This window comes from Acanthaster planci, linkage group LG03 (assembly GCF_054643075.1).
Source record: "Acanthaster planci isolate LZ-2023a linkage group LG03, COTS_SCS, whole genome shotgun sequence".
Taxonomy (NCBI): Eukaryota; Metazoa; Echinodermata; class Asteroidea; order Valvatida; family Acanthasteridae; genus Acanthaster; species Acanthaster planci.
Window position 1 is genome coordinate 23,878,035 of NC_141779.1, and position 14,627 is coordinate 23,892,661.

The window sequence follows — 14,627 nt, forward strand, 5'->3', positions numbered from 1 at the left end:
CGACCTTTGATGACTCTGGTAGACGCTCGACTGCTCTATTAAGTTTGCAAGGGGAGTTGTGTGAATTCGTGAGAGGGACATGCGGAAGTAAATGTCTCGCAGAAAAAGCCCATGTAATGATTGTATGTTTGGGGATTTAAGCTGGATTAGGCTTGGAGAATCATAAGTCACACAACTGAACGGAGTTACTCAAGACACCAAGATAAATTATCCTGGGGAATGCACCAAATGAATTTATTCAGTTTGACTTGTAGGCCCCTGATCATGATGCTACATTCTGCACGGCAAAAAATAAACAAGGAAAGGAAGGGTGCGTTCAATTCACTTTCCATGTGTGTTCGTATGATCTGCTCTAACTAGAGCCCCCCCCACCTGGCAGGCCGGCCGTCTAAGAAGAACTGGCTGGTGGGATATATCCTATCGCGTAGTGGCCTAGATGTAGCTCCAAAGTATTGGAATTTATGATAGACCTTTTGTTGAATACAGGTCTGTGAAAATTTGTTCGTTTTGAGAACCTGTGAATATTATATAATGAAAGCAATAGTTCATGTTCATCATAAATAAATATCATTTATGATAATGAATAATTTAAATTTGTGATTAATTATGTCAAAATGTTTGAAGCTACATAAAAAATGGAGTGAGTCATGGGACCCAAAATAGTTTGGCACCACCCCCATAGATAGATTCCGGGCACATACCCAAATAGCTTTCTTGTGAATAAGGTCCATTTCAGGAAAATAAAACCTTGGCAGCGGTGGGATTCGAACCCACGCCATCGAAATGACTGGTGCCTTAAACCAGCGCCTTAGACCGCTCGGCCACGCTACCAACTTGATAAAAAGTTGGATATGGCTGTTGCCTAATTGTCACAGACCAGGTTTCACGTGCAGACGCCACTGTTCAATACGGGCGTTTCACAATCCGCCCCGAGCGGAACAAAAGAGGGCGTGTTTTGTTAGTTATTTAGTTAGTTTGTTAGTTAGTTAGTTTGTTTGTTTGTTTTTTGGTACTCACCGCATAGCACAGACCATTGATCTCCATTATATAGACTGGTCCAGAATAGGTCATCGCGCATTGCCTATGCACAAAATGCGCGGCCGAACAATGGCGGCGTTTCAGGGGGGTAATGCGCAGTGCTGTATGCTGTGCATTTCTGGTCAACATAACCTTTTTTCTCATGGGATGATGGCTAAGCCCTCGGCCTCCCTCCCGAAAACAAGCCAAAAATAAACCGAAAATGCAAGAATATCATTTCCGGAAATAACTGAGCATTTTCTTATTAACTACCCCACTCGAAAGTGACAATGTTAACCTGTTTTTGTGTGTGTTTGTTTTTAATTCATTTTTTACACCTATTGTCTACGGTCTCGCTTTGGCAATATTTTCACTTTGGGTCGCTTCAATCGTGATTTGTTCAGTGTGTAAAACTTTGAGAATTCCTCCATGATATGCAATAGGTTTTGTTTGTTTCGATGAGCCAACTCTGAAAAAAATCATCAATAAAATGATTTTAATTTTATACACTCTTAGGAAAAATGTACTTAATAAAATTCCTTTCATATATTGAGGCATGCGGCCTACGGAAGTGTGAGAATCGTTTTTTTGAGCACAAAGTGAGCGCAGCTTTAAATGAGTGACCAAACTAACTTACTGCCGTTTTTAAAACAGACACTTATTAATCAGCTTAAAAAGTTGAGTTCACAATGTGACTTAAAGATTTACATTTAGCAACTACTTTCCGGCATAAAAAGTCAGTTTTAACAGAGAACGAATAATTTTGCTATGTAGACAAATTTTCTGTCATTGCGTTGACTTTGAATTCCCTTGTTTGTAACTTCATTCAACAGAAGCGTCAGCTCTCTGCTTCTCACTTTGCTTTAATCTCTGCCCCGAAGAAGAATTGTGTCACTCCTATCACATCGTCTGTCACACGATTTCGGTCCAGGGCGTCTTTAGATCAGACAAACGCAAATCATGGCTGCCTTGGATATTTTTCCGATGAAATCTGGGGAAAATAAATGACAAATTAGTCATTCAGTTTTTGAAACCACTTTTGCCAAGAAGTAACATTTCAGACGGTCCCAACTTCGAGATAGTGAAGTTTCATATACAAAGCCTGATAGGCTAGATAGACTGTCATAAATTTCTTACTTGGCCTTTAATTATAGGCTTAAAGTTAAGCATTATAAAGTATAACTTGAGAAACTTTGTGAAACTAAAATTTTCCTTCTGTTCCTTCTTCCAACTTGACGTTGATCTTCGGTAATACTGCTGCGTACACCCTAACCATTATTCTTTCCAAATTTATCCATTCCAAGTGCAGAATTCAGTTTTTCTTCGAAATCTGACTATTGAAGCATAAAAACCTCAACCAGTTTTTGAAAAACTCCGAAAGTACACGCAACGAAAGTCACAACGCTCGTTATTCACCCTCCTGAAAATACGCATACGCGGGACGCGTTTCGTGATGTCCTATCCAGTCTATCCAGTTCGTAGGGTTAGGCCTACATGCATTGATCGCCGTTTACATGGAACCATGAAACTGGAAGTTAACGCGTAACTCCAGCGATTGTTTTAATTAATGAGAGCCTGGAAATCGTGACGCTTCCGCCTTTGTGACGAAGTCACTTACGAACCGGATAATGGAAATCAACGGCACAGGCAAACAAACACAGGCACGCCATGAGGCGCGCAAGTAAAATGCGCATATGACGAGGAGTAAGCTGAGTACGTGTAACTAATTTATCCGCCCCATAAACTCAAAGACGGACAGCTCCTACTCAAAACACGTTTTCCAAGCGGGTTCTTGCACGCGTTCTGCGTGTCCGCAAAGACCTTATACGGTGCGTTCGATTAGCTTCCCTGAATACACCAGTGTTACACCAAGGGAGGCCTCGAAATGAGGCTAATCGAACGCCACAGTGTGTTCGCCAAGGCATTCTGGGAAAAAGGTCAAGTCCCCACCACGTTCCGTGCATGCCCATGCTCAAACAGTCCGTCCGTGACGTCATTACACTCGGGCAGCCTTCAAAGACCTGCTCGCCAGCCAAGGAGTGGTGGCTGACACCACCAGGGCATGCACGACGATCACGTGATGGCTAAACAAACGCTTTCGTGTAAGTTTGACTTACACGTGTACGTGTGAGCTAAGCGAACGCACCCATGTGCCGCAATAAATTGGTCACGAGTACTCAGCGTGCTCCGCGTCAAACGCACATGTACTTGCGCGCCTAATGGCGCACATATGCGGTGAGTATAAAAAAAAAGTAAAACCCCCCTCCAAAAAAACACCCTTCTTTGTTCTGCTCGGAGTGGATTGCGGTATATATGGTCTTTGGGCTTGTCCGCGTATGGTCAAGAACAGCTCGATTTCACGCCACGACGCGACGCTACGACAGCTCTATCGCGTCGTGCCGTTGTGTCGTGGCGTTGCCTCCTTTCTCGTTACTTTTATGCTGCGTATAATGCATTATATCGTGCTGTCGTGGCGTTGCGTCGTGACGTAGCGTCGTGCCGTCGCGTCCTGCTGTTGCGTCGTGTCCTGCTGTCTTGCCGTCGTGTCGTATCGTCGCGCCGTACTGTCGCGTCGCGTCGTGCTGTCGACCTGTTGCGTCGTGGCCTTCAGTCGTCGCCGCGTGTAGTCGCGTCGTGCCGTTGCCCCTTGGCGTCGTGCCGTCGCGTCGACGTCGTGCCGTCGTGTTGTGCTCTCGCCGTCGCCTCACTACTGGTAGAAATGGGGGCGTCCTTAGAGATAGAGTTAAGTTCAATTTTCATTTTTCATTATCAAATCTTGTAGGCCCTATGGGTGCATTCCACCAAATCGTTGGATTCCTAAGCGAGAACTCATTAATATTTTATGATCCCACGGGATCAGTCCCAAATCCCGAAGTTGGGACTGATAGTTTCTACTTCGGGGCATTTCTTTCACAAAAGCCCAAAATTTTGGATAGAGGCGGGCGGCTACATTCAGAGCCGAGTGCACAGTTTTACTACTCTTTGTGGGGTATCCTCGGGGAAAGGTGAATAAAAAATCACCTGGCTAACCCCCATAAAATTGAAACGATCTTCTGGCCATAGTCCAGTGAAAAAACGCGGCGGTACTTCGCCCTGATTTTGCCCTGTTTCCATGGGCGCGCACTTGGTGTGGTGCAACCCTTGATCTCCATTATAAAGACTGAATAGGTCATCGCCCATTGTGTGTGTACAAAATGTAATGGTAACGCGATGCTGTATAGTGCGCATTTAGTCAAAATTGATTATGGAGAAAAAATTCTAGTGCAAAAATATCATTTCCCGAATTAACAGACCATTTTCTTATTTAATAACCCACTCGAAACTGATTATAATTAACCCTTTTTCTGTTTGTTGTGTTTGTTTTGTTTTTCTTCATTTTTCACACCTCTTGTCTCCGGTCTTACTCGGGCAATGTTGTCACTTTGGTTCGGTTCAGTCGTGATTTGTTGATGCGACATCATGACGGCACGACGCGACGCAATTTTGGCGGCTGTAGTACACCGTGCGATTTGTTATTCTTGGGTCGGCCGCTCGAACGCCGGGAACGTACAACTGGTTATCGCTGGTAGTTAGTGATGACAAGCAAAATGCAACATGGCGGCGTCCATGTCGTAGTACGTTGTTTAATAGTCAATGTTTGGATAACTGGGCTGAAATCTTTTCTATTTAAACAGAAACATTCACTTCTGTGTTATGGAAAATAATTAATGTTAATTTTGCAAAACCTCCTGTTGTCTCAGACATTGTAAGCCATTTCTCTATTTTTGCAGCTATTCAAAAATCAATATCACACCAGTTTTTCCGTGTATTCCTCTAAAACCCTGGTGTTGATGCTGTTCCGCGAATAGTGTTCTTGAGTCGTGTTCCCACCGTTCGAGAGCAAGAACAAGAAACCTGTTTTCTTTCGCCGATTGATGGTGCACTTCAGCTCGGGACGGATAGCGCGCCTCCAAGAGTTTGCAACGCGTTGACCAATCACAATGCACAAAATCAGGGAATAAGCATGATTACTGCTTGCCAGTGCCAGGTATACAATCCGCCAGGCTGATTTACTTGAACGGTTATAACCCTGTCCTCCTTGTATGGTGTTCTATAGACGACAAAATTGCGTTGCGTCGTGCCATTGCGTCTTTGCGTCGCCTCCTTTCTCATGACATGCTGTGTTTAATGCATTGCGTCGTACCGTCTTGACGTCGCGTCGTACCGTCGACTCGTTGCGTCGTGCCGTTGCATCGTGCTCTTGTCGTCGCCGCATTACTGTTGGAACAGGGGGCGCCCTTAGAGCCGGATCAAAGGCTACATCTAAATCTCTTGTCTAGAGCTAGGTCTAGGTCTTCGCTCCATTGGAAATACGTGGAGATGCGCAGACAATAGACCTAGCCGTAGCTCTGGAAGCCCCTTTCGGAGATACCATTACATGATAACATCTTGAAGCCCCATAGTGCACGCACTTTCAACACACGCCCTCTATTGGCTATGATAAGCACCAGCCATTTTTAGAAACAGTAAGGCACGACGGCACGACACTACAGTCGACAAGAGCACGACACGACGGTGTGATGACACGACGTGACGGCACGACATCTGGACGCGACGGCGACGGTGTACCTAGACTGTATAAACATACAATGACAGGCGACGCGACGGTACAACGGCACGACGCGACGCATTAAGCACAGCATAAAAGTAAAGAGAAAGGAGGCGACGGCACGACGCGACGGAGCCATCGTCCCGTTGCGTCTTGGCGACGGTAAGACGAGACGCAGTTTTGTCGGCTAAAGAAAGAACACAATGTCTTTGATACTTGAACGCAGCTTGACTGAATGCAAACGACAAGATTAAAACTCAAAAATGCGGAGGCACAGCCCCCCGGTAAACCTGATGATCACTACGGCGCACACGCGTCACGGACAGCAAGCACAAAATGCAAATCGCCTTTCTCTTTCGACCATACGCATAACTCGCTGTACACCTAAAACAACCAGCCTCTTTCACCCGTTATTTGTTCATGAATGGGCGCTAATTCCATACTCATTGAGGAAACTGAAAGGTCTCTGTAACTCTTTAATGCATTGTCAGAAATTACAGGCCTCTTGCATGAAGTCTTTTGAAAACATTGATCTCCTTTATTAGAATTACTAAAAATACAAATAAAAACTGGATATACTTTTGGATGTTAGGGGGAGTATTAATTGCCTGCTCTGCCCCATTGCAAAATCCTTGCGACGCGCACGGTTCGAAGTAAAATCAGCGTCCCCCATATCGAGTTTCTACAGAACCGGTACACGGAGATCAATGACTCAAAGGCGACTCCCAAACAACCTTTCTGATACCCCGAGCTAAAAAAAGTTTAGTATTACGAACAAACCACTGAATACAAGCCCCACTCCACACTGCAAAGGGCGCAGTCATGCTACACCGCCAGAAATCGTACAGGGCCCTTTGAGGTTCTTTGCCGAGCTGTTTCGGAATTTGTGTGTGTGTGAGAGTTTGTTTCTGCATTCAATTGGGGACCCCGAACAACAGAGGACAATAAAGTCCCCGATTGACAGGTGTTCCCCGATTGACAACTGTGTACAAAACCTATGAGTGGTCTTCTAAAAAAGTACAAACAAAAGAGGAACAATAGGGGGTCCCCAGTTGCAGGCAAATACACACTTCTGTGTGTGTGTGACTCATATGCAAATGTTGATATTCCGAGGCAAAAATCAAGGCCGAAATAAAAAAAAACAAAAAACGCCGTCCCTCCAAAATAAATAAAATGGAATAAAACGAAGGAATAAATGAATACGTTGTGTTAATATTTCATTAAACCATGGGAAAAAAAGCCCCTCTTTTTACTGACTGCAATCCCGTTTGGATTATATTTCAGACATCCATTTTAACAAACTAGGGCATGGACAGCAGTAAATACAAGCATCGCTTTTAGAATTATTTGGCAAAGTTCTCGTACTTTCCTGAAAATGAACGGGGCCAAAGGAAGCAGAAGATAAAATTTCACCGACAGCCATTGTCCCTCCCCAAACGTCGTAAATATTACATTACATCAATGGATAATTTTTAATTAAACGCCAATCTATACCAGCACTTCATAGGGTATTCCAGGCATGTAATAATGCCATACAGACCGGGCTTTAAACATTGCTGGAAAAATATTGCTTCTCTATCGACGCTATTTTCATGTTTAATGCAGTTAAGACGCACACTATCATTCACGAATAAAGAATACAAACAATAAACATACAATGATAGTAGCAAACCATTATTGCTGAATGAATACGGCTATAAGCAACGATTGAACAATCCACTGTTTTACATAATGGCTACTCAATCAACAGTATTGATTTTGTTGTAATTGAAGCGGTGTGGCTTGACACTAGGCATATTAACAGATTTCCAATCCAAATTTCCAATTTAATCTTTAATTATTTAATATGTGTTTATTCCTTTTATAACAGTACAAGCCACCGCATGGAGTTTCAAAAATGTGACCCGACCGAAATCACCAAGCCCTTCGTGTGTAAAATCTAATTTAAAGAATCTTGGGCAGAATAGTAATCAGTTAAGAGAAACCTTGACCCACATAATGTTAGTTTTCATCAGGATATTTTCAAGATGTATTTTTGCGTTGGGGAGATGTTAATTATATATAACGGGTTTGCTTACCCGAGTAAGCTTGTGAGGTTTTTTCGCAAGCTTTCGGACAAGCACTGAGCATACAGTGCTTATTAATATACGTTGGGTAGGGCAAACCCGTTATATATAATTCATCAGGATACTTAACCGAGTAAAATTGCAAAACAGACCAGTTTGTTCTTCCTAATGCAAATTAAAAACGCTATTCCTAAAAAGGTCTTGAGACTCATTTTGTGGGATCAAGTTACCTATAACTTGCAAAGTTATAGGTAACTGTCGCCTGTAACTGTCGGTAATGGTAATTTTTGCCAGCTTCCAAGCGCCTCAAACAGCCGTCGCATCCAAAACATTTGCACATCTTTCACTTCGCGTGATGTGAAAGCAAGCTGCAGATAGTGCGGTGGATTAATAAAGATCGCTGCACGCACGCTGCGCAGAGCTACAGCTCCATGATGATCGTGAATTTACGGGGGAGGACTGAACGCACCAGCAACTGGGAATTATTTACTCCACACGCTGTCCTGGTGAAACGCCGGGTAAACAGCTGTCTGGCAGCTACACCTGGTGCTCATTCGTGACACAAAAGACTGTTGATAATTTTCCTTCAGAAAAGACTGCAAGCCTTCGTTGGAATTTACCAGGTGACGGTCTAATTTGTATTATCACTCGACTGGATTCGTCAATGCTTGTATTTTCGTCACGGGCCAGTTTCCCGCCTTTTTATCAATGTTGCTCGAGATGTTGTCTGCACGTGGACAGACTGCGGGAAAGCGCCATAGCGGTGATTTGTTGTAAATATCAGCCGAGAAAGTGACCCAAGCTTGAATTTATAACCGCTAATTGCGACAAGTTTAGTGGACAGTCAATTTGGTGCATCGTGTCCAAATAGTGGTGAACAGACAAGCATGTTAAAGTGTGATTTTGAAGGCAGTTTCTCCTTGGACGAAATGTGAATATTTGTTTCCGAGCCTTCACGTCATAGTTTGTAGAACGTACGTGGAAGTGGATGGATTTAGCTCTCTGATGAAAGTTTGAAACATAACTGCCACATTTTAGTAAGTATATTATCTACAGTCTTTTTTGCATAATTCCCTCAAAAGCAGGGAATATTTTGTTTGTCCCAAACGTGGTCAGTTTTGTGCAGAAACTGGGGCTGAGTGTCATGGGTAATGAAGTACTTCCGTCATTATGACGGGGTGGACGCGTGGGTTTGTTTGTCCAGAGGTGCGTGAACGGAGCAGTTGACAGTGGTATGACTATAGCGCGGTAGGACTATGGACAGAGTAGTTATGCCTATAGAGGATTTTCATGGCTGCCATCTTGCAGGTCAGTGCTTTTTATCTCCTTAGGTTATGCATAATGGAGGCTTCCCTGTGGAACAAAGAACTGCCCTGCAAAATGGCCACCACGCAAAGCCTTATAGATCTACATGATATCCCATGTGATAGCACGTACATTTTGGTAAATTTCACCTCGAACTGGCCTCTCTCGGGATTTTGCCAAAGTCTTTTTTGATTCTGCAGTACACCTAACTGGTCAGTCCATCAACATACCTCAAAACTTTCGACACTTCATAAGTCTAAACCAGATTATTTTGTTGCATTTTTACACGGGCATAAGGGAGATTAACCTCCATTATTCATCCATTTATTCATTTTCATTTATAAAGCGCACATTTCATACAGATATGCTCAAATGTGTGGTACAATGAAGACCTTAAACGTGGTCGAGCCGACGGCATTCAAGAGCGCCTCTGGCAGAAGCAGAAGCAGTTTATACACTTTTTAGAGGTGGGAAGAAAACCCGGGGAAGAAATTTCTGGGTGAGACTCACGGAATCAGGTAGGGACTGAAAACCCAATTCACGTGTGGATGGAGCCGGGAATCGAACCCGGGCCGCAGAGGAAAGAACAACTTCGCCAACCCAACTCCCAAAGAGATGGAAGTAGAGGGCCTATCATTTTTGCTACCATGCAATGTGCATGAAACTGACAGGAAGTTTTTATCCCCTTAACTGAGCGCTAAATGGTCATAACTTTAACAGGTCCATTAACCCATATATACATACCTGCTGGTAGCATGACCATATAATTATGGTAATGCTACACATAGACGACAGTAATGTACCTTTTCCAGTTCGAAACAAATTCAGTATAATTATGACAGACATCAACATCAGTAACAACAACTACATCATAAAAGAAGTTAATATAGTAGCGACAGCAGCTACAAGTGAACACTGAAACTGAAAACTACTAAACTCACCTTAAAAGTGTTTCATCAATCCCCAGTTTAGTCTGTGACGTCACTAGGAAATAACGAGCAACGTTCGCGTGATGAAGCGTGACAAATTTAATCTGCCCCATCGGATTCACAGCCTACATGTTGGCCTTTTAAAGAACATCGCAGAATCAAAACACAGACCTAGTTAGACCGTCCGCAACAAGAAAGCAACGCGTACGGTTCTTGTTGCATGGAACTAGACATGTCCCCTTCTTTAATACCCTTTTTAACTTCTTATAATATTTTTAGCATTCCCTATAATCGTGCATGACGTTCATTGACTTGAATTTGTCTTCGACTTCGTGTTCTGAAACCCTTCGACTGTGCAACTCCACCACATCGTCCATAGACGTGTAGGTAGCTGTAAACAGCTACAAGGCCAGCGTACCTGTTTTGATGATGTTACCAACCAAAGAAGACGTTATTTTATGTGAAGTGCAGACCAACTGATGTGAACACGACCCCCACCGGAAATTACAAGAGTGCACTGCCATTGGAAGTTCTTCACAATGGACTTATATCAGAGGAGTGCAGATGAAGAGGGCCTAATTGGCGTTGTTGATGAAGTTACTGAAGTGAGACTGATGTTGAGAGAGAGACTGCACTTTGCTATGCTAATGCTGATGACACTTTGTTGCGTGTCATCACCATGAAAAAACTTAATTTCTCAAATGATGCTCAAATTTACACAAATTAATGTCTCTATTTCGGCATTTTTACATTTCTGTGAAGCTGTACGCGTTTTTATCAACCAAAGGGTGTACTGCATTATATCCAAAGTGATACCAAAAGTTTCCCCTTTATCCCTCTTAGGTTTTGAGAGTGCGTCGTGCCTACTGATTTTTTGGTTTATCTTACATGATTATTTGAACATACGTATATCAAGCTTTATGCCGAAATAACCTACATGGCGGCATGCTAACATATTGTGTAAAGATTACTTCAGTTACAGAATGATTTTTACGCAGAAAACGTCTTTTGAAACGATGTACAAGTATTTAAAGAACAGTATTATTGTAACACTGTTCAGTTGACAGTTTCCCTGTTTTGTGTGCCATATTGTAATGTGATTGAAATAAAGAAATTTGGTATTATAAAAGTTCGCGTGAACAGAAAAGAATATTCGAATTGTGAAAAGAAAAAAATGCATATTTCGGTTGTGCTTGTAATTGTTTTCACATTTTCGAGGAGCTGAACAAGTGAACAGTTTCACAGAATTGGGAAATGGGCCCAAGAAGCCAAAATTGATTAAAAAAAAACACCAGCGCGTTCTATTATGTTGTACTAGTGACTTGTGTTTGTAAATGAAAGATCTATAAGGAACTATGGTGATTTCTCATACACTCAATTTATTTTACTGCATTTTATGTTGATACCAGAAATGAACTGACCTTGCACCGCAATGGCCTGCATTCACAAACCTGGCTAATGTCAATGGTCGCAAGGTCATTGGCATTACCTACATATTCTCACAGTTGCCAGGAGAGAGAAGCAGTGTAGATAGTACTCATAGATCAAGAATATGAGCCAAACACTAGGATGTAAAATTATTTGACACTCTTTGCGATTCACTGGAGGTTGATCCGGCTTGCTGACTCAAAGAATTTGTCCACTTTAGATACCCCTCCGCTTGTTCAGGTAGCAGTAATGAATATTGTATTTTCTGAACACCTTTCACTCATTTCCTGCGGGACAAGCCTTGCCCACCGATGGCGTCAGCGGTATTCCTCTTGTTGTCCTTTCTGAGCACTCGAGGACCTTGTCCAGCCATCTCAAGAAGGGATGCGGTAGGCAGTGAACGAAGATGATACTTAGTTTGAAATGCACGCGGCTGCAGGGGCTGATGAGCAGTCTTTTATGAAGAGTGAAATGGGATACCTATGCTAACAGTAGCCTTGTGCCCCTCCACACAAAACACCCCGCGGAGGGATAACCCTTCTTTTCTCAGCAGCATCTGCCGCAAAGTTCAACAGACTCAACCGTCAAGGTTGACGTGCAGGCCCGTGTGTTATGATAATGAAGCAATGACTAATTATCTGCATACAAATCAGGTTACACCCAGCCAGCTTTGGCGGAAAGAACATAAACTTTATCTTTAATCAAAAAGAGTGTCGTATTTTAATATTTTAGGGACGTTATTTAGTGGGGTTTAACACTTGCTAGAAGATGTCAAGAAGCTGCATGCCGGCGGATTTGTGGTTTGGCAACATCGTCTGGTCTTGTCTGTCAGAGTCGAACACCACCAATATAGATGGTATTGTTTGCTCCTCGACCGAATAGTTTTTTTTTTTGCAAAGTGTGCACAAGCAGTAAAGGTTGTAGGCCAGTATATCCCTGGAGAAGTTGTATGCCCTGAACTTATCCGCGGATTGATAATTTTTTAATGATCCTGTCCAGTGAACTGGAGGGTTAAAAAAATAAGGGTGCAAGCCTCCAACTTGACTGCCAGATTCTAATTTCGTGAAATTTGGACAAACGGGGCTTTCGACAAGCTGTATTTTTTTACTGAAAAGTAGGCATAAATATTCAAAATGGCGATGCACGTCAGGACTATGGGAGGGGGGCTGGTGGCGGTATGTTTGAATGGAAATTTCTCCAAAAAACTTACAGCTAAGACCAGCCAAAATTGATGAAGAATTTGTGACTCAAACATATTGTATTGTTGCTTAACTTTTAAATGATGGTTACTTTGTCATTGTTGTCTGTATATAGTAGCCTATTTACTGACGCAGTGCCAACGTTATTGCTATACGTCTATGCGCTGATAGGTTCTTTTTGCTCTAGCAGAGAGGTGTGGCAAGACATATTTAAATATATCACACGTTTCCGAAACGTGTCTATTCCACGAAGTGTGCTGATGAGCAAGTGCACGCTGCAGTTGAGAAGCATTTTTAATGAACACAACGCTAATAAGTAGGCCTGTTACATTTCAAAGATTAAAATGGGAATTTTAACTGATTTTTCAACATTACTTCAGGGAAAGCAGGAACAGTTCTGACTTTGTTTGATTACAGGACTGAAAGCTATATCGCTATACCTATTTCTCTCCTCCCCGACCCGTGTATAACATCTGCAGAATGGTACCTTTCCATATGCATGTCAACACTTGCGCCAAGCGCGTTACGTATCCATCAGAGTCGCTCCCGGGGCGATTTTACGTACACGATGCGTTTATGCGTCCCCGGAGCGATTTTGAAGGCCGAACGCAACGCACACATGTGTTGTGTTAGTGGAGTCGAATTTTGTGTCTGTTAAATTGAAACGCATAAACGCATCGTGTACGTAAAACAGCAAGTCTGATCTGAACCAATTTGGCTCATCAGGCAGGTATTCTCCAGTTTCTTTGGCATAAAACGACTGAGAATGTTTCTGTTTGCGCTGGATGCAGGTTGCTTCCCCAGCTAATACCCATTCAAACTCCTGGGTGGAGAGGGGCAAGTAGGGGTGAAGTGGCTTGCCAAGGGCCACAGCATACTGCCAGCAGTTGGATTCGAATCTCCAACCCTATGATTGGAAGCCACGAACCCTTACCACTTGACCACAGACCCATGTACGTAACGTATCCCCCAAAACGTACATAATTGTGGAAAGGCGCCTTAACAGGCTTGCCGCGTCACGTTGCGAAGTTTGACTGTGCATCTGAAAGTTATGGCTACGGCTGGCACGGTGGCTTACAGAAGTTACTTGCTAGCGGCTACGGCCACTTCGTGTTATTAAGTACTTCTGGTTTCAGTCAGTTTACTCGAACATATGGACATAAAATAGCAAACGTGGCAGGTAATATTTTTATCGGAATAGCCACCTCGGAATAAAACACAGTGGTATATTTAAAGCACTCAACTGAACCCTGTGAATAAGTCATAAATGGGCCCATTCCTTTGGTAATATACAAGCATGTGTTTTGTATAACAGCTTCCCCATGCCAATTAAATAGTGCGAATAGATATACATGTACATAGAACTGTTACCATAGAACTGTTCGTGCGTATTATGTCGGAGCAGTGACTAGAACTGCAGACAGCCTACTGTTTGTATTAAAAGGTTACGTTGCATTGGTTGTTTTTACCAAGCAATGCTTAAAAGGAAACAAATGCACAATGTGCCGAACAATGTCAGTTTGCTTTCACCAAATTTAGAGACAAAATAGGAAAATGTGTCTGCTATATTGTAAATTTTCTAAAGAGTTGATATGAACGTGACTAGGTACAGTGAAACACCACCAATGAAGACTAAGTTAAGTGCCATTTTCTCTCTTCAGGAATTAACAAGGGAACAATCGCACATCAACGGCAGGACTTTACTGTCATCTACTGGCCAGCATGAACCAAGTCACAGGAAGCGGCAGTCACTCAGCCCTGGGCCACCTCCTGCGACGGGAAAAGAAGAAGATGAAAGCAAAGGCCGCCCAGCAGCAGCTCATCAGCAACAAGCAGAAGGAGGGCGTGGTGCACGTGGAACTCAATACGGTAAGCCTCAACTACATCAAAATTCGAACCGGTCAGTTGATAGTGGCGAGATCAATGGGGCGACAGGTTGTTAGTGCCAATTAGCAGACGGTTATTCGAGTCCCAAACCGAGTAAGCTTGTTTTTGTCCCTCACAATTCCTTGGAAAATATTTACATAAAGTGCTTCATACAGTTTGCTTTAGAAAGTGATACCAGAAAAGGACTACGTTTTCATGTAGCCTATTT

At 42.9% G+C, this 14,627-nt stretch overlaps 1 protein-coding gene and 1 non-coding gene across 3 annotated transcripts in view; one reads left to right on the top strand and one right to left on the bottom strand.

The window, feature by feature from the left end:
• Window positions 1–749: 749 nt before the first annotated feature.
• Trnal-aag (transfer RNA leucine (anticodon AAG)) lies at window positions 750–831 on the bottom strand. Its single transcript has one exon. It is a non-coding gene; the product is annotated as a tRNA-Leu (tRNA).
• A 7,259-nt stretch (window positions 832–8,090) lies between these two features.
• The window catches only part of LOC110991109 (A-type potassium channel modulatory protein DPP6-like), a 126,187-nt gene continuing 119,650 nt past the window's right edge, over window positions 8,091–14,627 (top strand). For both annotated transcript variants that reach the window (XM_087134667.1, XM_087134671.1), the window contains exons 1-2: window positions 8,091–8,708; window positions 14,194–14,401. In XM_087134667.1, coding sequence (XP_086990793.1) covers window positions 14,255–14,401 — 147 coding nt within the window. In that variant the 5' untranslated portion in view covers window positions 8,091–8,708; window positions 14,194–14,254. The remainder of the gene's footprint in view (window positions 8,709–14,193; window positions 14,402–14,627) is intronic.